Raw genomic sequence first — 20915 nt, 5'->3', positions numbered from 1 at the left:
TAAAATATAAAATAAATTATAAATTATAAATATTTTTAAAACAGTCTGCATATGTTAAATAAATCACATTTCCTGCATAAAGGAGTTTATCCGGTGCTACATCATCATCAAGGTTTTTAAATGAGCTCACATCAAAATACTCCTGTCTCACGCTATGGATTTCGATATATATCATAATGTGTTCCACTGTCGGTGAACATTGGCAGGATATGCACCCTAATTGATGATTACTTTCAAAACGTATGCACGAGTCCGATATGTGTGTCTTTACGCGTCAAAAAGTATAAATGGGTCTGGTATGTGTGTCCTATACGTGTCAAAAAGTATGCACGAGTTTGGTATATGTGTCTTATACGCGTCAGAAAGTACTCATGAGTCTGGTATGGGTGTCCTCTACGCGTCAAAAAGTATGCACGAGTCTGGTATATGTGTCCTATACGCGTCAAAAAGTATGCATGAGTCTGGTATGGGTGTCCTCTACGCGTCAAAACGTATGCGCGAGTCTGGTATATGTGTCCTATACGCGTCAAAAAGTATGCATGAGTCTGGTATGGGTGTCCTATATGCGTCAAAAAGTATGTACGAGGCTGGTATGTGTGTCCTACCTGCGTCAAAAGGTATGCACGAGGTTGCTATGTGTGTCATATACACGATCTGGACAATACCTCCATTACCATTTGTTCTATGCGAGGGATGCCACTTTCGATTGATAGGTTTCATGTTACGAAGCTTGTTTGTGGAGTTCTCATTTAATATATTTTGCTAAGTTTATTGAATACGCCGTTTTATTTAATATTTGAAGTTGCTATACGGAATCTTCGATTTGAAAACAGGTTACTGTCGACAGCTTTGGCTGTTGAACTGCCTTTTTCATTGCTATTGGTCATGCATAATTTAGTACAGGTGGTTGGGGATTATGTTGTGTGTATGAAGAAATGGCTAAAAGTTATGGTAATACAGATGTCCTATTTTTTTCAGTTAAGCATCATGCATCATTAGCAGTGAGTGTATGAAAGAATAACTTATATTTAAAAAATCCATACATTTTTGTCCACATACTTTGATGCAGTGTACAGCAATATCGTTCGTTGCGTTATACTTAGTTTAACATTCAGTCGTAACATTCAACCGAACTGAACGGAGTACCATTTTTTTAAAGTATGCAACTGCTTATATATCTTACCTATTCATTTCGTAATTTTGTTGAAAATTTGTCTTTTTCTTAACTTCAATCGCACTCTTGTATTGCAGGATGTGCATTCTCACACACTAGCGGCAGCGAATACCACAGCTATAATCATTCTCGTACATGCATTCATATTCAATATATATCTCATGTATGCAAACATATAAGGTTTTTTTTCATAGGACAAGTAGCTAATGGCAAGTACTTTTCAGTATCTATAAAAGGGTATTAAGAACGAGAGACTGATTATTTCCGAATCTATACTCTTTGGCGCATTAATATTATAGAACTATATACGGTGTGTGAAGACAGGAAACGAAGTAAAATGCAAACAAGTAAATAAGTAATTTGATAACACGTATTTCATGAACGTTTCGGGTTTCTCTTCACTATCATAGGTACCGACCACAAATGTACTTTCAATATCGAAAGTTTTATAGCCACAGGGTTAAAAGTTACTGTTTGTCAGGGGACCGGATTAACCGGAAGAAGACCAACATAGCAGCCCCCAGTATGCTAGGCCAAATGTATATGAAAAATGTAACGCTCATTGCATCGTGATTAGTCCTCATGTAACAAGATAATTACAGTGCATTAGCCCAATATCATAAGTTATAACTTTTCACTTATTACGCACAATACGTAAAATTTGTATATACCACACCCACCCATCCTGTTAAGTCTATTCGTATTACCAGCAGCCATTCATGCCAGTATGATTAGGCAGCTAACGTTAAAGAATAAGTTATTTTATTCCAGATTGCATTGCAAATCATGTTTACGTTTTAGGATATTAAAATACCTCGAATGTAAGATTGCTTTAAAAGGAAAGATCGAAACCATTGAGCAAATACATGATTTAGCATTGCTGAGGGGCCCCGGATGGCCCAGTGGTCTAGAGCGCTCTTCTTTTTCGATCTTTGCCATCTCACCTCTGTCCGCATGGGTTCGAGTGTTGGGATAAGCCAATGTGGGTATATGAGAAAGATTTCCAGTAGCTTCCCGTGGGTCGGTGGTTCTTACCGGAGCTTTGCCGAACTTTTTCTTCCACCAGTTATGCTGGCCGTCATGTATGGCCTACCTTGCGCTGAGAAATGACGTTAAAGCAATGCACTGATCTGGGGTGTTGTGTACTCACTTGAAAATTAGGTTAGCAATGAATACCAGATAATTGAATCTGTATGTAATTGTATTTTACTGTCCAGAAACCTTATATGTTTTAATTGGTCACATTATCGGTGAATTTTTATTAAATAAATACTGATAATCAAGTTATATAAGTTTTTCCTTCGTAGGAGAAAAATGTTGCACATGTTTGGGAATCAAATGTAAAACAATTTCGTACCCTTCCATGTATAATATACATAATGGTTACAATGTCCTACGATTCTATAACGGAAATTGCGGTCATCTAAGAGACATGTTCCTCCCTCCCAGCGGTTAGAGCGTCCGCCTCAGATGCGGGAGGTCGTGGGTTCGATTCCCGGCCAAGTCATAGCAAAGACTTACAAAAATGGTACTAGCAGCTGCCTTGCTTGGCGCCCAGCATTAAGAGGTTAGTGTTATGACTGGTCGGCCTGGTGTCAAGATAATGTGACTGGGTGGGACATCATGATACATGTCTGCGGCATGATGCCCCAGTGCTAGATATCACTATAAACTGTTACACTGCAGACATCGTAGCGATATGACTGAAAAATTGTTAAAGCTACGTTAAAAATCCAAATCACACACACACACACACACACCTCCCTCCCAGCAATTTGAATGGCTGTTATATAACACGGGGTGGATTATTTTCTTTAAAGTATTCCATAGAGCACACTATCTCAGAGAAACTCGATTAATGATGTAAACCCATGCAGCGAATGTTTTAATTGCTATGACTAGGTTTGTGATGCTTCAAATGAAAACAAAAATCCACACCTTTTTTAGTGGAATGATTAATTGGGGCTTGTACGTTGGGGTTTATACGTTGGGCCACGCGCCTGACTTGCGCCCAAAAATGTGTTGAATCTTAAGAAATGAGTGGGCGGTCTGCCACCTTAAGAGATGTACATACATTAATTCGGGTATAATCTCAGGTTTGATCGAAAAACAAATTTACTCAGCGTACCAGCAAGAAGTGCCAAGTCATCGAAAGGGTTTCGGTGATCGCGATAAAACACGGCGGTCGACTGCAGTTCAAATCATATTTATTCACTAGAAAGCTTGTAGTATGATCAATCAAATTTCAACAAATATTACACAGCCATTATGATTTGCTTGATTTGTTTTTACCTTGAGACTGGAGTTAAGTTTAGCTTTTTATCTGAAACAAAGTTCAGCATGAATATTGACAAGTACTGTACTTCAACAAATCACGCTGTAATTAGTACAGAGACAGGTGTACCGAATGATTCGGATATAAACATACAGGTGTTCGTAGGTTACCGAGTTACTTTCTCGACAAATGTTCTAAAGTTACCAAGATTTTTTCTTGACATGCATGCATGGGGTTGGTACACGTTTTCTATTCATCAAGAATATCGTTCAACCTGCACTATACTAAGTGACCAGATTTACTGTTCTCCTTCAGCATGCCGCCATAAACTGTTCTGTCTTATAAATACATTCGTTGACTATTCAAATCCGTGTATGTCAAGAAAGTGAAATCTGAGTCTAGTATAAGGGGTATACATAAAGGTTGGTAGAGTACAAAATTGCTGAGGGACAAGTGCAGTTTGTATATTTAATGAAATAATTAAACCCCTGGTGGTCTGATGCAACATTCAAAATTTAAAAAATGTCACTTTCACAGAATATATTGCATGCCTAATATAACAAGAAAAAAAATTATATGTGTGTGTGTGTGTGTGTGTGTTCTAAATATTTAAAGCTACATAATTGCAAACGTTTCGGAGGATAAACCCTTCCAACATGAAAGAAAACATTTTGTCCTACACGATAAATGATAAAAGGTAAAGAGGTTAACATTCTTGTTATAACAAAGATAAATGTTACTGTACAAACTAAAGAATCTTTAAAGTATATTGTCCAAATGTCTTAAATAAAATGTTTTTTTTTTAATTTAAAAAACGTCAAAGATTTTGCCTGATAACAGTTGAAATCAAAAAGCTTCTTACTTGAGTTCACTTAAAAAAAATACTTATCTGTCCCTGTGGAACGATGAAGTACTCGACAAGAATAGAGAATTTATGAGAAATACTTATAAAGATGTCATACTTATAAAGATGTCAGAATAAAAATTCCATAAAAGTAATGAACCGTTCAAACACACACACACACACAAATATATATATATATATATATATATATATATATATATATATATATATATATATATATATATATATATATATATATATACACACACATATATATATATATATATATATATATATATATATATATATATATATATATATATATATATATATATATATATATATTCATTATGAAAAGACAGAAAACGTGCATATAAAAGCAAATTTAAATACTATTATTATTACAAGTGATTGTTTCTGTTTTTAAATTGTATATGACTTGTACTTTGTATCTAGTAATAATAAATGATGTCACCAAATAAATAATTAATTTAAATACTGTAACCCATATTTCATTTCAACTTATATTTGACCGTTGCATCTGGAGTGTATATCCCTGAGCAGTTCTGCAATAAGTTATGATAATTTTGACTGCATACATCAGACTGATAAGACGGACTTTAAGTCACTTATGCTTATCATTGGTATGAGAATTACATACGATATACAAATGCTAAGATGTGTGGTTAATAAATGTTTCACATATGATGCACTGAACATGTTTTATATATGTAGCACTTGGTTCACATCTATCCAACATAGACAGCTTACTTTCTTGCTCTGAGAACAATTCAGAACTCCTGCTAGTTTTTTTCTCATGTATCAAAGATGTGGGCAAGAGGGACACTTTTTATAATAAGAGTACATTTTCTAACAGATGGACACTTTTATGATATGGGTACATTTTCTAACAGATGGGCACTTTTATGATATGGGTACATTTTCTAAGAGAGGGGCAATTTATGATATGGGTACTTTTTCTAATATATTGGCATTTTTATGATAGGGATATATTTTCTAAAAGAGGGGCGCTATTATGATAGGGGTACATTTTCTAACGAAGTGTATTTTTATGATATGGGTACATTTCTAAAAAAAGGGGCACTTTTAAGATATGGGTACTTTTTCTCTAACAAAGGGGCACTTTCAAATATGGGTACATTTTCTCACATAGGATCACTTTTAGGATAGAGGTCCAGTTTCCAACAAGGGGGCACTTTTTGGAGTGAAGAGACATTTTTGCAAGCATTTAAGAATATATAATGCCTACATTTTAGAATGCTATCACTTGTATATCACTTTCATCGTTTAAAAGAAAAACAAAACAAAACACATGCAAACATGTATTTTTATTTTACATCAATTAAAAATAAAAAATGCGGAACCAATAAAACTAGCCACGTTTGACTGGGGTATTTTTCTGATCTGGATTGTGGCGGAAGTGAGCGCGTAGAAAGGCCAAGCGGAAACCCTTGTAGAGATGACGAGGTGACACTAATGTTCAGATGAAACTGCATCAGGGTCGGACTGTGGGTATCCCTCTATTTCTGCCTTTCTAGAGTACATGATTTCATCGCTGGTCAGAAATGTGTTTTTAAAAGCATGTTTATACTGCACAGTCATAGAATATTGACCAGTGACTCTGACATTTAGTGCACGGATAGAAAGATCCAATGGTATTGACTTTTTATCAGTCTTTCACATTCTCCAAATAGTTGAACGTAGAGCCACTTCGCTTAGCTGGGCGGACATATAATAAATAAACACACAACATAAAGTGCCGCCCATTGTAAATATAAACATACATGGATGATCGCCAATTATAAGCATTGAATGTTCTATACATATATACACGGGTATATTTATGTTTTAATGGTTCTCTGGCGCGGTTAGTTAACAGTCAACAGCTGGGTCATATATATATGCCTCGTCTTCACTAGGTTTTTGTTTTGTTTATTCTCCATATGCTATCTTGTCAACGCTTCCTTGTTGCTACAAACCACTGCCATATGTTTGGACACCTGGTGAAATCTGAATTGGAGATGAACTATTCAGTATTGATTTTACTTTGGTATCAATTTCGTTCATTAATATATTAGAATGGAGTTGGTTTGCCATCAGTTAATGCATGTGTATAAGGACACCATTACTTTCTGTATGAATCTATCGCGTTTCCATTATTGGTTGTGTACATTTTGCGATTGAAGACGCTATAAAACAGTTCTTCTTTTGCATATTATATTACAATTCGTTGCTATTGTTGTTTAGGGTTAACGCCATTCTTCAGCGCAAGATAGGCCAAGCCTGGCGGCCAATATAACTAGGTGAGGAAGAACCCGGGAACCCCACCCCCGAAACATCCTCCGACCAACAAGAAACTATTGGTAAGCTTTCCCATATACCCACATTGACCGAGCCCGAAAAAGAGGTGAGACGGCAGTGGTCAGTAAACGCGAGGGCTTTAGACAACTAGGCCACCCTGGGACCCACGTTACAAGTAACAGGAAACCTGTCGTCAACATAGCGTTGTAGTAAAGAGGTATTTAAGTTGTCTATTTACCAATCAACGAACAGAATAATATTGGTGGAAAAAAAAGCCTAAACTTGTTAGCACTGAAAACTTGTTTTCAGAAATAAAAATTAGTATGAGCACTGCTGAATTTCAAATCGTCTTTACAAAAAGATCTCACGCAACAAAATGTGCCATTGTGCAAGTTACAGTGGTTGGAATTTAGATAAAATTCCACGAGCTATCATCAGTCAGTTTCTATAGCGATGGATCATGGATTTATAATCCATGTGCTTCCCCACTATATGTCTCTTTAAAATTGAGACTATTTTGAAGGTTTGATACAGAGAGAATGCTGCAGAACACCAAAATTCATGACGTATATCGCAATCAGCTGATTGGTCATTTCACTGAACGTGGCAGAGTCACTGATGGACGACCAAGTCCATTCAAAGCAAGAGAGTTATACTTCTATACCTTTTTATACAATCGACTTAAAGTCAATGAAATTCGATAATTGCAACAATAATATAAATCAGTTTGGACTTAAAATATGAAATAAATGCTACAGGAATGTCTGTCTACCACATAAACCATGATTTCCCAATGAATCGGTTTTACAAATACATTTCGGATTTAATTTCTCTATTGTTCCTACAATTTATGTCACTTTCTTGTACTTTTGTACATAAGACCCTAACAATGCAGAAAAAAGAAGTTTTAAGTCAAATGAAGCTTTTACTTCTAGAGCCAAAGAACGTAACTAGGATTCGTGTGAAGCACGCGGCGGTTCTTTGTTGAACAGCACTCGAACATAGAATGCTACTCTTCAATGTAAAAGTTCACTAAATTTACCACATGGTACTGAGTACACGAAAGGAACTACGGCACACTTTAAAGTCCAATTTATTGATGCCAGTACCATAGGTAAGTTAGAGAGCAGTGGCATACCATACGGTCTTTACATACTTGGATTAAAGAACTGTAATTCGGATTGATTTATATTGTGGATTAGGAAGATTGTGTGAGAGACACGTCATGATATCGTTTGTTGGACGAAAGCGTGGTTAACTTCAAAGGTATAAAGAATTAAATTGAGTGTAGCATATTATCGTAAACGAAAAAAAGCTGCTCTTTAATAAACTCTTTCAGCTGATTTGGAAGAGATACGGACGAGCAAATTTTGATAACAAAAGCCAAAACTTTGCGTCAAAGACTTATATTTTAAATCTTAAATCGGAAATAATTTACAAGTTTAAGTCTATGTTAGTGTATAGAGATATAAGTAGGATCCACTACAAAAACAAAGCCGTGATTTTTCAATGCAGGTATATATGTGCTTGCATGTGTGTGTATGTACAGGTAGATGTGTATAAACGGATGGAATTGTGGGTAGATATGTTCGCAGGTAGGAAATTGGATCGGATATAAATTTCTTCTTTTTTTCATTCGTAATGTTTGATAATCATCTTTTCGACGAAAAACAACTATTGTATGCAAAAGTTAAACTCAGCACAATCCAAATTATTCATTAATTGGAAGTGCGATGGACACAGTGTATAAGATCCACCATATCTATATATTAATACTTTTGATGATGGAATAAACATTCCAATTTCAAATTAAATTTAGTATAGATGCGATTGCTTCCATCTGTTTCAACAACTAAAAATGATATAACAATGCACATGGGGAAATCTGATAGAATTGATCATAGAAATACGAACATCGAATACGTACTGTCCTGATTTATTTAAGCAAAATGTATTATTTTAAAAATACACTTGTAACTATTGACAGACTAATGAAACCTTACTAACAAACACTTACAGCATGTTGTGAACATCAACAAAATATAATAAGCAACTGAATGTAATCTGTATAGAAAGCTTTTGATGGATCGTTCAGATGTTCGAGTCTTTGTCTCCATTGCACATAGCAATAACTCGATGTCCCCATTCACATTTAAATAACCCGATGTCCCCATTGCACATATAAATAATTATGTCTCTATTACACGTTTAAATAACTCGATGTCCCCATTGCGCATAGAAATAATTATGTCTCTATTACACGTTTAAATAGCTCTTTGTCTTCACTGTACATAGAAATAACTCGATGTCTCCATTGTACATAGAAATGATTCGATGTTTTCATTGCACATAGAAATAACTATGTCTCCATAGAAATAACTATGTCTCCATAGCACGTATAAATAACTAAAGGTCTCCATTGTATATATAAATAATTCGATGTCTCCATTGTACATAGAAATAACTCGATGTCCCATTTGCACATAGAAATAACTCGATGAAGAAAAAGATTTCTTATACAAACTTTCCACATATTCTCACACTAAAGTAACCTCCATTTTCCTGTGATTCTGAAAACTTCTCAGCTTCCATGCAATACATGCAATTTTATTATTTATATTCGCTTCTCTATCATTCCTATTTTAGTATTTATTTCCATACTTATGTGTTTTCCTTTTCTCTGAGTCGGCAACCCGTGTGGCAAATGAATATTTATTGTCTTTTATCGGTACTACATCTTTATTTTCTAGTGACTTAATACAACTTTTAAAATAAAGTGTTGCTTTGTCCCACCACCTTCTGATAAGTCGCAGAATAACAAAGCAGCACCCACCAATAAGTCGATTTTTCATAGTTGTTTATCACCCCCAACCTATCTCTCATTCCCGGTGGATTCGTATTTCAATACTGTTTTTCACATCCATGAACCATACTCCTACCCTATCCCTCATTCCCGGTGGATTCATATTTCAATACTGTTTTTCACATCTATGACCCATACTCCTACCCTATCCCTCATTCCCGGTGGATTCATATTTCAATACTGTTTTTCACATCCATGAACCATACTCCTACCCTATCTCTCATTCCCGGTGGATTCATATTTCAATACTGTTTTTCACATCCATGAACCATTCTCCTACCCTATCCCTCATTCCCGGTGGATTCATATTTCAATACTGTTTTTCACATCCATGAACCATACTCCTACCCTATCTCTCATTCCCGGTGGATTCATATTTCAATACTGTTTTTCACGTCCATGAACCATACTCCTACCCTATCCCTCATTCCCGGTGGATTCATATTTCAATACTGTTTTTCACATCCATGAACCATACTCCTACCCTATCCTTCATTCCCGGTGGATTCATATTTCAATACTGTTTTTCACATCCATGAACCATACTCCTACCCTATCTCTCATTCCCGGTGAATCAATGTGCATTTACTGTTTTGCACATGCATCAAATGTACCCCCACCCTTTCCCTCATTACAGACTCTTTTGCACATCTATGAACCATTTCCCCATTCATGCCCTGCGATTTTGAAGTCTCTGTGTTGAACGGCGCATGCGAAGATTTGTGACATCACGCACGTACACGTGGACGAACAGGATTACATACTTCATTTTCTTAAAGAACGGGGAACAAGAAGGACTCGATGGTGATGATGCATAAAGTATACTTAACGTTGACTTACCCTTTCATGTTAGTATGTGCTGTTTTTCTTACTTTCTTCTTTTAATTTGTTTCCTTTTAATGGATAATTTTTAAATTTATTTCACTGGATTGATAATTTGTGTCGTTTAAAAACGATTCAGTTCCTTCTGAAACATTCTTTCCATTTATGACTTATGTATTTAGCACCATTATCAACAATTGTGGTAAAGAAACTAATAATCAATTCATTTTTAGCCGTGCATAACACGCACCCACACATGAAGATCAAAGAACCAGATCTGGTTGTATTTACATGCCCTTCTACACGGTTAAATCTGGATTTCGCAGATTACCCCATACGAAGGCATAATAACGTACACACTGACGTTTTATTTTATAATATAATTTCAACTCAAAATCGTGTATCCAATTCGTGTTCTCTTTTACAGCTTGTACGATTTAAGGTTCTACTTCGTGCGTTTGTGCTCTGGTAACTTTAACAACAGTATGATAGTATCTATTGGTACGAGAAAATCGAAGAATTTAACCAGTTTTCGTCACTTTTGAAATGTAATTGTGGAGTGTTCCATATCTATAGTTAAGACCATTTTTATTACAGTTATTCTTTACTCTTCTAGTCCAACGTCGTTTTGTTTTACTTGATTCGTTGCAAATCGTGCTTTGATCCAAATAAGCCCATATTTATCAATAGTTATCGTTTAGATTTCAACTTATAAAGATAATTTACTGCAAGTTTCTTATGTAAAGCCGTTATTCATCATTTACTTAAAAATGTCTTAAGTGATTTTATATTCTTCTATCCATATTTCTTTGAAGTTCGACTCGCTTAAGGCAATTTACTCTATTTAAGTACCTTTTAACTATTTAAAATATTTCAGTATAATTTTTGAAGGTTTGATTGCAGAATTAATTGTATTCAAAACTAACCAAACGACCAATGTAAGTAAAAAGAATACACTGGTTAGTGCCAAATATTCTTTATCTTTTAGGCTGGCAGTAATCACCACTAATTCCCCACAATTACCATAAGGATCATCTAAGTTCAAGTCTAACTAAACACTATATAAAAGAAATCAGGCAAATTATATTAAATAGACATCTGGTTATGCGACTGCAAGTTATGTTATAAAGACACCCGCGTTATGTACCTGCAAAATTTTATTACATAGACACCCGCGTTATGTACCTGCAAAATTTTATTACATAGACACCCGCGTTATGTACCTGTAAGTTTTATTACATAGACACCCGCGTTATGTGTCTACAAGATTAAAAAAATACCACAATTAAAAAAATGTCACTCGTGTTCCAACAAGCATTTGAACATTGCAAACCGCGAATGATGCCAATATTCTTTTAGCCAAAATTCTAGAGTACAGCAGCATGTTTGCGCTGTTCTCTGTAAAAAAAAAAATGGTTTTCACCTACTATTCTTCGTCACGTTATAAAAAATCTCTTAACAACGTCAGCATGAAACCATTTCTCCCTACCAAACTCTCGTAACGCTGCCATCATGAAGCCATTTCTCACTACCAAACTCTCGTAACAACGCAATGATGAAGCCATTTCTCGCTACCAAACTATGATAACACCGTCACCATGAAGCCGTTTTTCAGTCCCAAAATCTATGTAACATCGTTACCATGAAGTCATTTCACGCAATTCATAACTTATATTTTGAAGCAGAAAGCCGGATAAAACCTGTAATGTTTTAGTTACCTTCTTGGTTAGGTTAATAAGCCTGTATTACCTCATCAGTCAGATTATAGGAATATATGTTACAATGTGTAAGATTCTCTATGACTTGAAAAAATCTAAGACACATTTAACTGGCTATGTCGAATGCAATTAACAAGTAAAAATGTACAATTATTGCCCGGAGAATTTATGAAGTTCCGAACAATTTTCCGTTTGTTTTCTTTTTAAGTGGTGGTGAAGTTTAAATGAAAACATTTATAATTTGCAAATGACACTAACACTTAAATATCACAGAAAATCTATAAAAGAAAACGAGTACAAATAAAGGAAATACACAGCAGAAACATAACATGAAAATTAAAGAAATAAAATTACTTATGTCAAGATATTTATTTCCTTATTGATCTATTTAGTGGAAATGTAACATTTCAGTGGTATAAAGTTTAGTTTGATCTTTGCAACAGCTAACTTCAGGCACAAAACCAAACAAACGTCAATTGAAGTCTCGCCTTCCAACGCGGTTTATTAACGTGATGTACAGTAACCAATGCTACCCATATCAAATTTCATGTCATGATGTTAACTAAACATGCTTCTCTGTTTTAAAAGTCACCTATTGTCATGGCTGTTAGAAGTTGGCTTGATTGTATATCTGAGTCTTGATTTTACATGAAATACATTTGTATCTTTTTTTGATTGTAATTTGGGTTATTATTTGTTAAGTGAAAATGATGTAATCTGTTTCGTGCGTAACTAAATGACGTTGAAATATGGATGTGCCTCAAGTACTCATTTCAGGCGGAAGACCCGCCTCAAGCCTGTAGTAGCATTTAGGCGACCACAAAGATTATACCCTCTATTCGTGGTGACACAATTTTGGAAAAAGCCTGAATAAACTGGCACTCATTGGGAAAGCAAGAATACTACGTCAAGTCATTGAGATCAAAGGCCATAAGGACGTGGCCCTTTCTCAAACTATTAAGAGTCCTATTTAGCATACCGATGTTATGTCAGTGAAGCAATAATAATACTAATAATAATAATAGGAACAATTAAAACAACATCAACAAACGATTGTATTCGAGGAAAATGGCCAGATTTAAATTACTAAATGACACAATTTTTAACTGTGAACATTGTCTAAATAAATAAATCATTCCAAAGTAGACACTTATAATTGTATGAAACTTTTTCGTTCCATGCAACGTCAAGCGCCATCATGTCCTTCAAAAAGTTGCCTGCTTAACTAATTTAACATCAAATGTATTCATCTGGTATTAAATATAGAATTATATTTGTGACTTTGACTATACATATTGGTACAAATCACTTCCCCAAAACCTTAATTGCTCGTTGAAATGGTCGAGTGCTGCCCTCAAATTGCACTGCATTTAAAATAGAGTGAAAAAGGGTATGCTTTCTTTGGCACGTAGGTAATGAATTAAAAATCAAATGCACTCCAACTGAGTGGAAATCATTATAGAAACACTTAAATTACCAGTTTAATACTAGCGTAAATGCATAACTTGTAACTTGAGCGTAAATTTGCGTGCCCTCCCCTCTCTGTCTCTCTCTGACTAATAATGTATACATACATCCATTCTTTCTCTCTCACGGAAACTTTAATAATGCATACAGCCATTCTCTCTCTCTCTCTCTCTCTCTCTCTCTGTGACTTTAAAAATGCATACAGCCACTCTCGCTCTCTCTCTCTCTCTCTCTCTCTCTCTCTCTCACACACACACACACACACACACCACACACACACACACACACACACCAAAGCCTGTTCATTATTTCAAACGTTCTATTAAGCATAAGATTTGAATGAAATAATGTCACAGTTTGATAGTAAATTAACAGTTTTCATACATTATTAAAATAAGAAGGCAACAAAGTTTCACTTGTATGACCAACGACGGTAGCGACTTTAAACTGTATGTACAAGAGTCATTGTGATTGAAGACACAAAAAAGACACTTCTAAAAATAAACCTCAGAAACTGAAAACTAAATAAAATATGGGTTGTGTAAAAATTAGGTAGAGATATATATTTACAAATCTTTAACTTCATACGTGGATTTGTCTAGCTTTACATCAGTGTCATCAATGGTTTCTATGAGTTAGCTTTAACAGATACAATGTTAATATGGGACGATATATTATACTGGACAAAGGGTCTAAGTAACTAATGGTTTTGGATTATTTCACAAATAACATCTATGAAGATTCGTTTTTCATATCATGCTGGACACTTTCTATATGCTGTTGGACATATTCTATATGTTGTTAGACATATTCCTTATGATGCTGCACATATTATTTATGCTTTTGGATACATTATGTATGCTGTTTGACATATTCTATATGTTTTTGGACACATTCTATATGCTTTATGACATATTCCATGTGATGCTGGACATATTCTATAAACTGTATGACACCTTCCATGTGATACTGCACTTATTATATATGCTGTATGAAATGTTCCACGTAATGCTGCACATATTATATATGCTGTATGACATATCCCTTGTGGTGCTGGACATATTCTATATTATGTTGGACATATTCTTTATGATGCTGGACATATTATATATGCTGTACGAAATGTTCCATGTGATGTTGGACATATTCTATATGCTGTAATGTTCCATGTGATGATGCTGGACATATTCTATATGATGCTGGATATGATTTATATGCTGTATTACATGTTCCATGTGGTACAGGATAGGCCAGTTCGCGTACACATTTACCTATTTGAAAAATATCCGTGTTGTAGGAGTAATACAACCAAATGCAAATAATAAAATAAGTACCCTCTTGAGGGCTCACTTCCAGTGCATGTATTTATAGGTCAAGTTTTGTACTCCTTGCATTATATGTGTTAAAGGGGTTAAAGAAAACAGAAACACCAATGGCGAGCTATAGTTTTTTTCTAATTTTCTCATGCTTATAATGGTACAGTTTTTGTAACGCATAAATATGTTGTGTGTTTTTTTCCTTCTTCTCAGAATATGCGATTTAAAACCATGTCTCCCTTTGAAAACATATGAAAATGTGTGATTTCAAACCATTTTACCTTTATAAAGTAGAGGCAAATTTTTGTTGCAATGGCTGCAACGTCTACAGTTTTGAAGGTTATTTATATGATACTCTTTTTGTATTCGATGTTGATTTTTCACATTGCTAGAAGACTAAGACACATGTTTAAAAACCTATTTTCATACTTTAATTTTGAAAACTTGTGATTTTAAACCTCCTTAGAAAAAGCATTAGATAATACCATGACCTCTCGACCCTACAATCTGAGTTGTGATGTAAAACGTGCGACCTTGACCCCAACGTCCAAATGTTGAGCTACCATGACGTTACTGCTTTATAAAAATGTATCGAATATGAAAAATTCATCAAGGGGTTTAGGAAATATAAGCAAATGAAACAAGAAAAAGAGCTTCCATCCATACCTCAACACAAATGGACTATAAATGTGACCTTTAGCTCAAGGACAAGCAAGAACAATCGCGTCACGTAATGAATTGTTTTCGTTTTGCAATGATTTGTCCAAGTTGTACAGAAATTTCATTAAGGGGTTTATGAAATGCAAGCAAATGAAAAATGAACTTAAATATAAACTCAAACGCAAAAAATCGTATGATGTTCACCTTGACCCAAGTTTGAAGGGCGGCGCGCGCGCGTCACATAATGAATGTTCCTAGCTCCATAACGAGTCACCAGAGTACGACAAAAGTTCATTGTGAAGTTTCAGTACTATAAGCAATGAAAAAGCTTCAACCAGATCCTTTGCGCAAATTTTATATGACCTCCATCCCAAAGTCTTTGGGGCAAATGAGTATATAGTAGAATTGATCATATTACCTTCATAATGAGTTATGCCAAGCACGAAGGGAATCTATCAAGGACTATAAGTAAATCAAAACATTTAGTCACAATTGTATGCAAAGTACAAAGTAAATGAAACAAGCGAATATGTAAAACAATATACTAAGCTTCAAAATAAAGTATTCCAAGTATGAACGAGAATAAAAAAAAAGAATTTAGGAAATATATGCACATAAAAAATTAAAGAAAATAAAGAACTTTAATCTTAAATTATAAGAAGCTGTTAACTACGCCAACGTCGCCAGAAAAGTATTTCCTATTATTTGTTTCTTAGCAATGTGGGCGCGACAATAAAACGTTTTTTTTTTTTTTTACTGAATCTTTCGTATCTTTAGTGTGGATTTATGCTGATGTATTGTCCCGTGTTGACCGCTCATATCGTTTTGACTTCAAATTCGATGAATAAAAATGGGAACGAAATGGTCAGCAGGTGCAATATTAGATACGGTACTTAACATTTGTCATTTGATTTTTCAAGGAAAAACCTCTCTAGTTCAAATGGTCGGCGCAGTGGCTGATGGTAATATTGACTATCACTTGGCGGTGCCATTATCAATCACACTATTTGTCTGAATTTATTAATTAGACATATGTCAAATAAACTGGCTTTATTTATATTTGCTGCTTTAATAGAAGTATGATCCCATAGATGAAAACGAACAGACAAGTGTGCATAATTAACATCACAAAAAGACAGATAGTCTAAGTGTACATAAAATCTGAGTTTATAATTACATAGACAGTATTGCTATATTTTGTTATTTCAACGCCAGGGTATATTGGAAATAGGCAGAGAATGTAACAATTTGCAATCTAGTCACTAGAACTGTAACGATATAGTAATGCCTATCGAGAATCTTTCTGACGAAACGGTCACATATCGTATCACCACCACCACCACCGTGTGAGATACGCAATATAAAATCTAATATAAGGACCGTAACTCGTAAAATGCTGACACTTGCAAATAAGTGAAATTACTAGTTTACAGACTGCTTTGACTGTTTTATACTGCATACTACAATTTTATCAAAATATTGCTGTTTTGGGGGAATTTATTCAAATTGTTGGAGAGCAATTGCTCGTATGGTCGCAAAGTCAGTGTGTCTAAACTAGTGCGTCTGTGCCATTTGCTGGTGGTCTGTGATCCTGGTATTTGTTTTATTTTACTACAGAGTACGGATGATTTTGTTTTATTTCGCTGCACGATACGCCTGATCTTGTCTTATTTCGCTGTACGTTACGGCTTTGTTTTTCTTATTTCTCTGAACAGCACGCTTCGTTTTATTTCCTTGCACGGTACGGCTGATTTTGACTTAATTCGCTGCACGGTCGGTTGATTTTGTCTTATTTCGCTGCACGGTACGCCTGACTTTGTTATATTTCCTTGCATAGTATGGCTGACTTTGTCTTATTTCGCATCACGGTCGGCTGATTTTGTCTTATTTCGCTGCACAGTAGGCTGATTTTGTCATATTTCGCTGCAAGGTACGCCTGATTTTTTCATATTTAGCTGCAAGGTACACCTTTTTTTCCCTATTCGCTGCAAGGTCTGTTGTTTTTTGTTTATTTCCATTGCACAGTACTGCTGGTTTTGTCGTATTTCGCTGCACGTTACGGCTGATTGTACCTTATTTCGCTGCAAATTATGGCTGATTTGATCTATTTCGTTGCACGGTACGACTGTTCTTGTCTTATTTCGTTGCACGATCGGCTGATTTTGTCTTATTTCGCTGCACGGTACAGCTGATCTTGTCTTACTTCGCTGGACGTGACGGATGATTTTGTCTTACTACGCTGTACGGCAAGCCTGATTTTGACTTATTTCGCTTTATGGGACTGTTGATTTGTGCGACTTTTTTAGCCTTACGCATGGCCATTAAGACCTGTAAATAAAAGTCTTACAGATCTACAGGCTATAAAAGAATCCAGGCGTAAATGCTCCGACACTGAAAATGTGATAACAAACTCAAAATGCTATATTAATATGAGAGTAAGCACATCAAAATATTGTAATAAAGATCGCTATTCATTTATATTATTACCTCTATGTAGCAAAACAATAACATCCCACTCTCGGGGTATATAATTTTGAAATCTGAGTCCCATTTTGTCGCCAGAGACATATACATTAGCAAGGAAAGCAATTTTAAGGATAATAAACTAGCACGGAGACATTTAAATCCTAGCGACAATCTATGTTCCGCCCCCGCGCTGATGTTATTTACAACGGTACATGAATTTAGTTATGTATACTGGCTACGCAGCTTGCAAATCTAGACCCAGAATAAGTTTTTTCTTAAAAGTCATTTGATATCATCCTTTCATAAAGAACTATAGAAACGTTATTTAATGCAAGTGTTCGTGTTGAACATCACGATAAGAATCGTGTCGACTAATGCAACATCAGGCAGAGAAGTCGCCCTTTTTTAGGAAAAGACCTTCAAAGCTGGCATTATTTAATGTGTGTGCATGTTCGTGTGTGTGTGTGTGTGTGTGTGTAATTCGAGAAATTAACCGTTCATTGTTTCAACAAGAACATTTGTTGCTATGAATGTATTCTGTGCCAGAATTTCTCTTTTTTTCCAGCAAAATATGTATATTTACGATAATCATTTTCTTACAGCCATTGATCATTCCTGAACATCAGGATGCAATATGATTTAATTCAGAGACAGGGTTTAGTTTGAAAGTAAAGTATCTAAAATTCGATTTGTAACGAAAAGAAGACGTGAAATGAAAGTAAATATAAGAGGGGCACAGCCGAGTAGTCACGTTGGTGTTAGTTGCTTACAATCACATAAATTAACGACAACGTTTCAGTGAATGGAGAGAAATGCATTCATAATCCACCCTAATCTTTATAATCATAATGGCCTGGCAGAAAATATCGGGAAATTATAGTTATATATGAAACGCATGTTTCTACAAACATATGGGGTTTTCCTGGATATGTGGCTGAATTTAAGTAAATTCTGCAGTACGCACGAAACCTACCCTGTATGAATATGCGCGTGCAAATAAAAAGAAGGCAAAAAATCCAGGTATTAACGAAGATTTCAACACGCATTAATTGCGAGTTCATGGCTAATGCGTGCGATATTCTCTCTTACGACAATCAAAGTATACATGTATTAGAGAGTATGATCGATAATCAAATTCAGTATCCACACAGTCGCAGTTAAAGTATCATCCATCATGAGAAGAGCAATGTTTTGACTTACCTGCGTATTCAAGCATGTGAAAATTTCTGGAATGCACCATACCGGAGTCATCTTCCTCCTTATGTGTTCCTTCTCGCTCCTCGATATATTTCCTATACAGTGTTATCATCTTCCGCTTTTCTTGTATACTAATATTTACATTGGATACATTTGGGGGATTAACATACCCCAAGCGGTTTAGAATATCGCTTTTAAAAGCTTCAATCTTTTCTCGAATTAGACTAGATTCATCTGTGTGTGCTTCGCTCGGTGTTGGCTTAGCACTGACAAATAACCTGGCAAGATGTAAGATCAACAGCAAAATGAGTGTAGTCATAAATAGAAGTTGACGATATTTCATAGTCTGTGTTTGATACAGGAGTTTTGGGTACTGGTTCGAGTTTTCTCTCCGAACTGAAGTTTGATAATCTCTCGAAATCTTTTCTCATCTGGACACATTTATACACAAGTGCTCTGGGTTGCTTTGTTACTAAATTAAATCCTTGGTGTTTCACTCCTCCGTTTCGGGATGTTAAGTTATGAGAGACCATATTAAACATATCGCGTGGACAGCTTTACATATTTAAATAGGGGTGTGTGTCGCTATTCTCCAAATAACGCACTCAGTTCTGATTGGTTGTTGACACATTCCGGCATACCTCCCCTCTACATTCCGTCACACTTCCTACGGTAGAGTGCTGAAAAAAAGGTCACGTGCCCCTGTCAGTGTCTCAATTGTTCTTATTGGTGAAGGCATTCCACTCCAGAAGTTTATCAGTTGTGACGTCATTTCATTCATAAAAATCAGCCAAGAATGTAAATGACTGTTTTATCTTGACTATTATTACTAAGGTTATCCACTAAATGACTAGGTAAGCAGATACCTAAGATGATCGCCTATCTCCATATACACGAATATTTTTGTAAACGAACAGAAAAGTAATTGCAATTTAATACCATGTACCAAATCCATATGCCTATAATGGCGTAGCTATTGAAATCCTGTCAAACTTAGATGTGAAGTTATAGGTGTTATGTATACAAAAGAGCTACGCCCGATAGTAAGCGAATTAGTGTGTTTATCACCAGCGTGAATAGCTATGCAAACTGGTATTCACATATGTGTAACCAGGCCTATATAGTTATATTCGCAAAAACCTAGCTATCGCAACAACTTTAGGGTCACACGGTAAACTAACAGTTATATATCGACAATAAACACAGATTACGATTTTAAGAATCTTTGACAAGAGAACGGACTAGTTCAATCTCTTCTATTTGACTTAAATGATATGCTATTAAGGCTATGACTGTCTGGGGAATATTTATACAGTACCTAGACTGGTAATTAAATATTTACAAATTAAGATGCAACAATGCTGGGCAAAATATCACATCAAGTACATTTGTCACTTTTAAATGATCACATAATGAGTGGTTTCACTTTTATCAAAAGCTAAAAAGTAGGGCCAAAATTTGCAGTCAAAACCCGCCTTAAGTATTGGCAAAGTAAATAGTCTCAAATTGCAGAGGGCTTCAAAAGCAAACTTATCATATAGCGCAGAGTGTTTCCTAGCTGATGCCTGAAGATTTTAATTTTGCAATGTCATTGACAGCGAAGAAAATGTGAATTATTAAAGCTTGAGAAAGTCAAGAGAGAGAAACAAAATACTAACAATATAAACGCACATTCATACGCATGCATAGACCCCACATACCTACCTACCAAGAGTCAGAGTGCGAGAGAGAAATATGGCGGACTTCTTTTTAGAAAATAAAGAGAAATAAATATTTTGAATCACTGGCAAA

At 35.3% G+C, this 20915-nt stretch overlaps 1 protein-coding gene across 1 annotated transcript in view; it reads right to left on the bottom strand.

The window, feature by feature from the left end:
* LOC149807132 (bone morphogenetic protein 2-like) overlaps positions 1 to 20070 on the bottom strand; it is a 29182-nt gene extending 9112 nt beyond the window's left edge. Inside the window, exon 1 of the mRNA XM_089962459.1 lies at positions 19128 to 20070. Within this exon, the coding sequence (XP_089818585.1) occupies positions 19128 to 19467 (340 nt within the window). The 5' untranslated portion in view covers positions 19468 to 20070. The remainder of the gene's footprint in view (positions 1 to 19127) is intronic.
* Positions 20071 to 20915: the final 845 nt, after the last annotated feature.

This window comes from Sinohyriopsis cumingii, chromosome 1, assembly GCF_028554795.1.
Source record: "Sinohyriopsis cumingii isolate HCF-2022 chromosome 1, ASM2855479v2, whole genome shotgun sequence".
Lineage (NCBI taxonomy): Eukaryota > Metazoa > Mollusca > Bivalvia > Unionida > Unionidae > Sinohyriopsis > Sinohyriopsis cumingii.
Note: the sequence above shows the minus strand (reverse complement) of the source record. Positions and strands in the feature narration are given on the sequence as shown.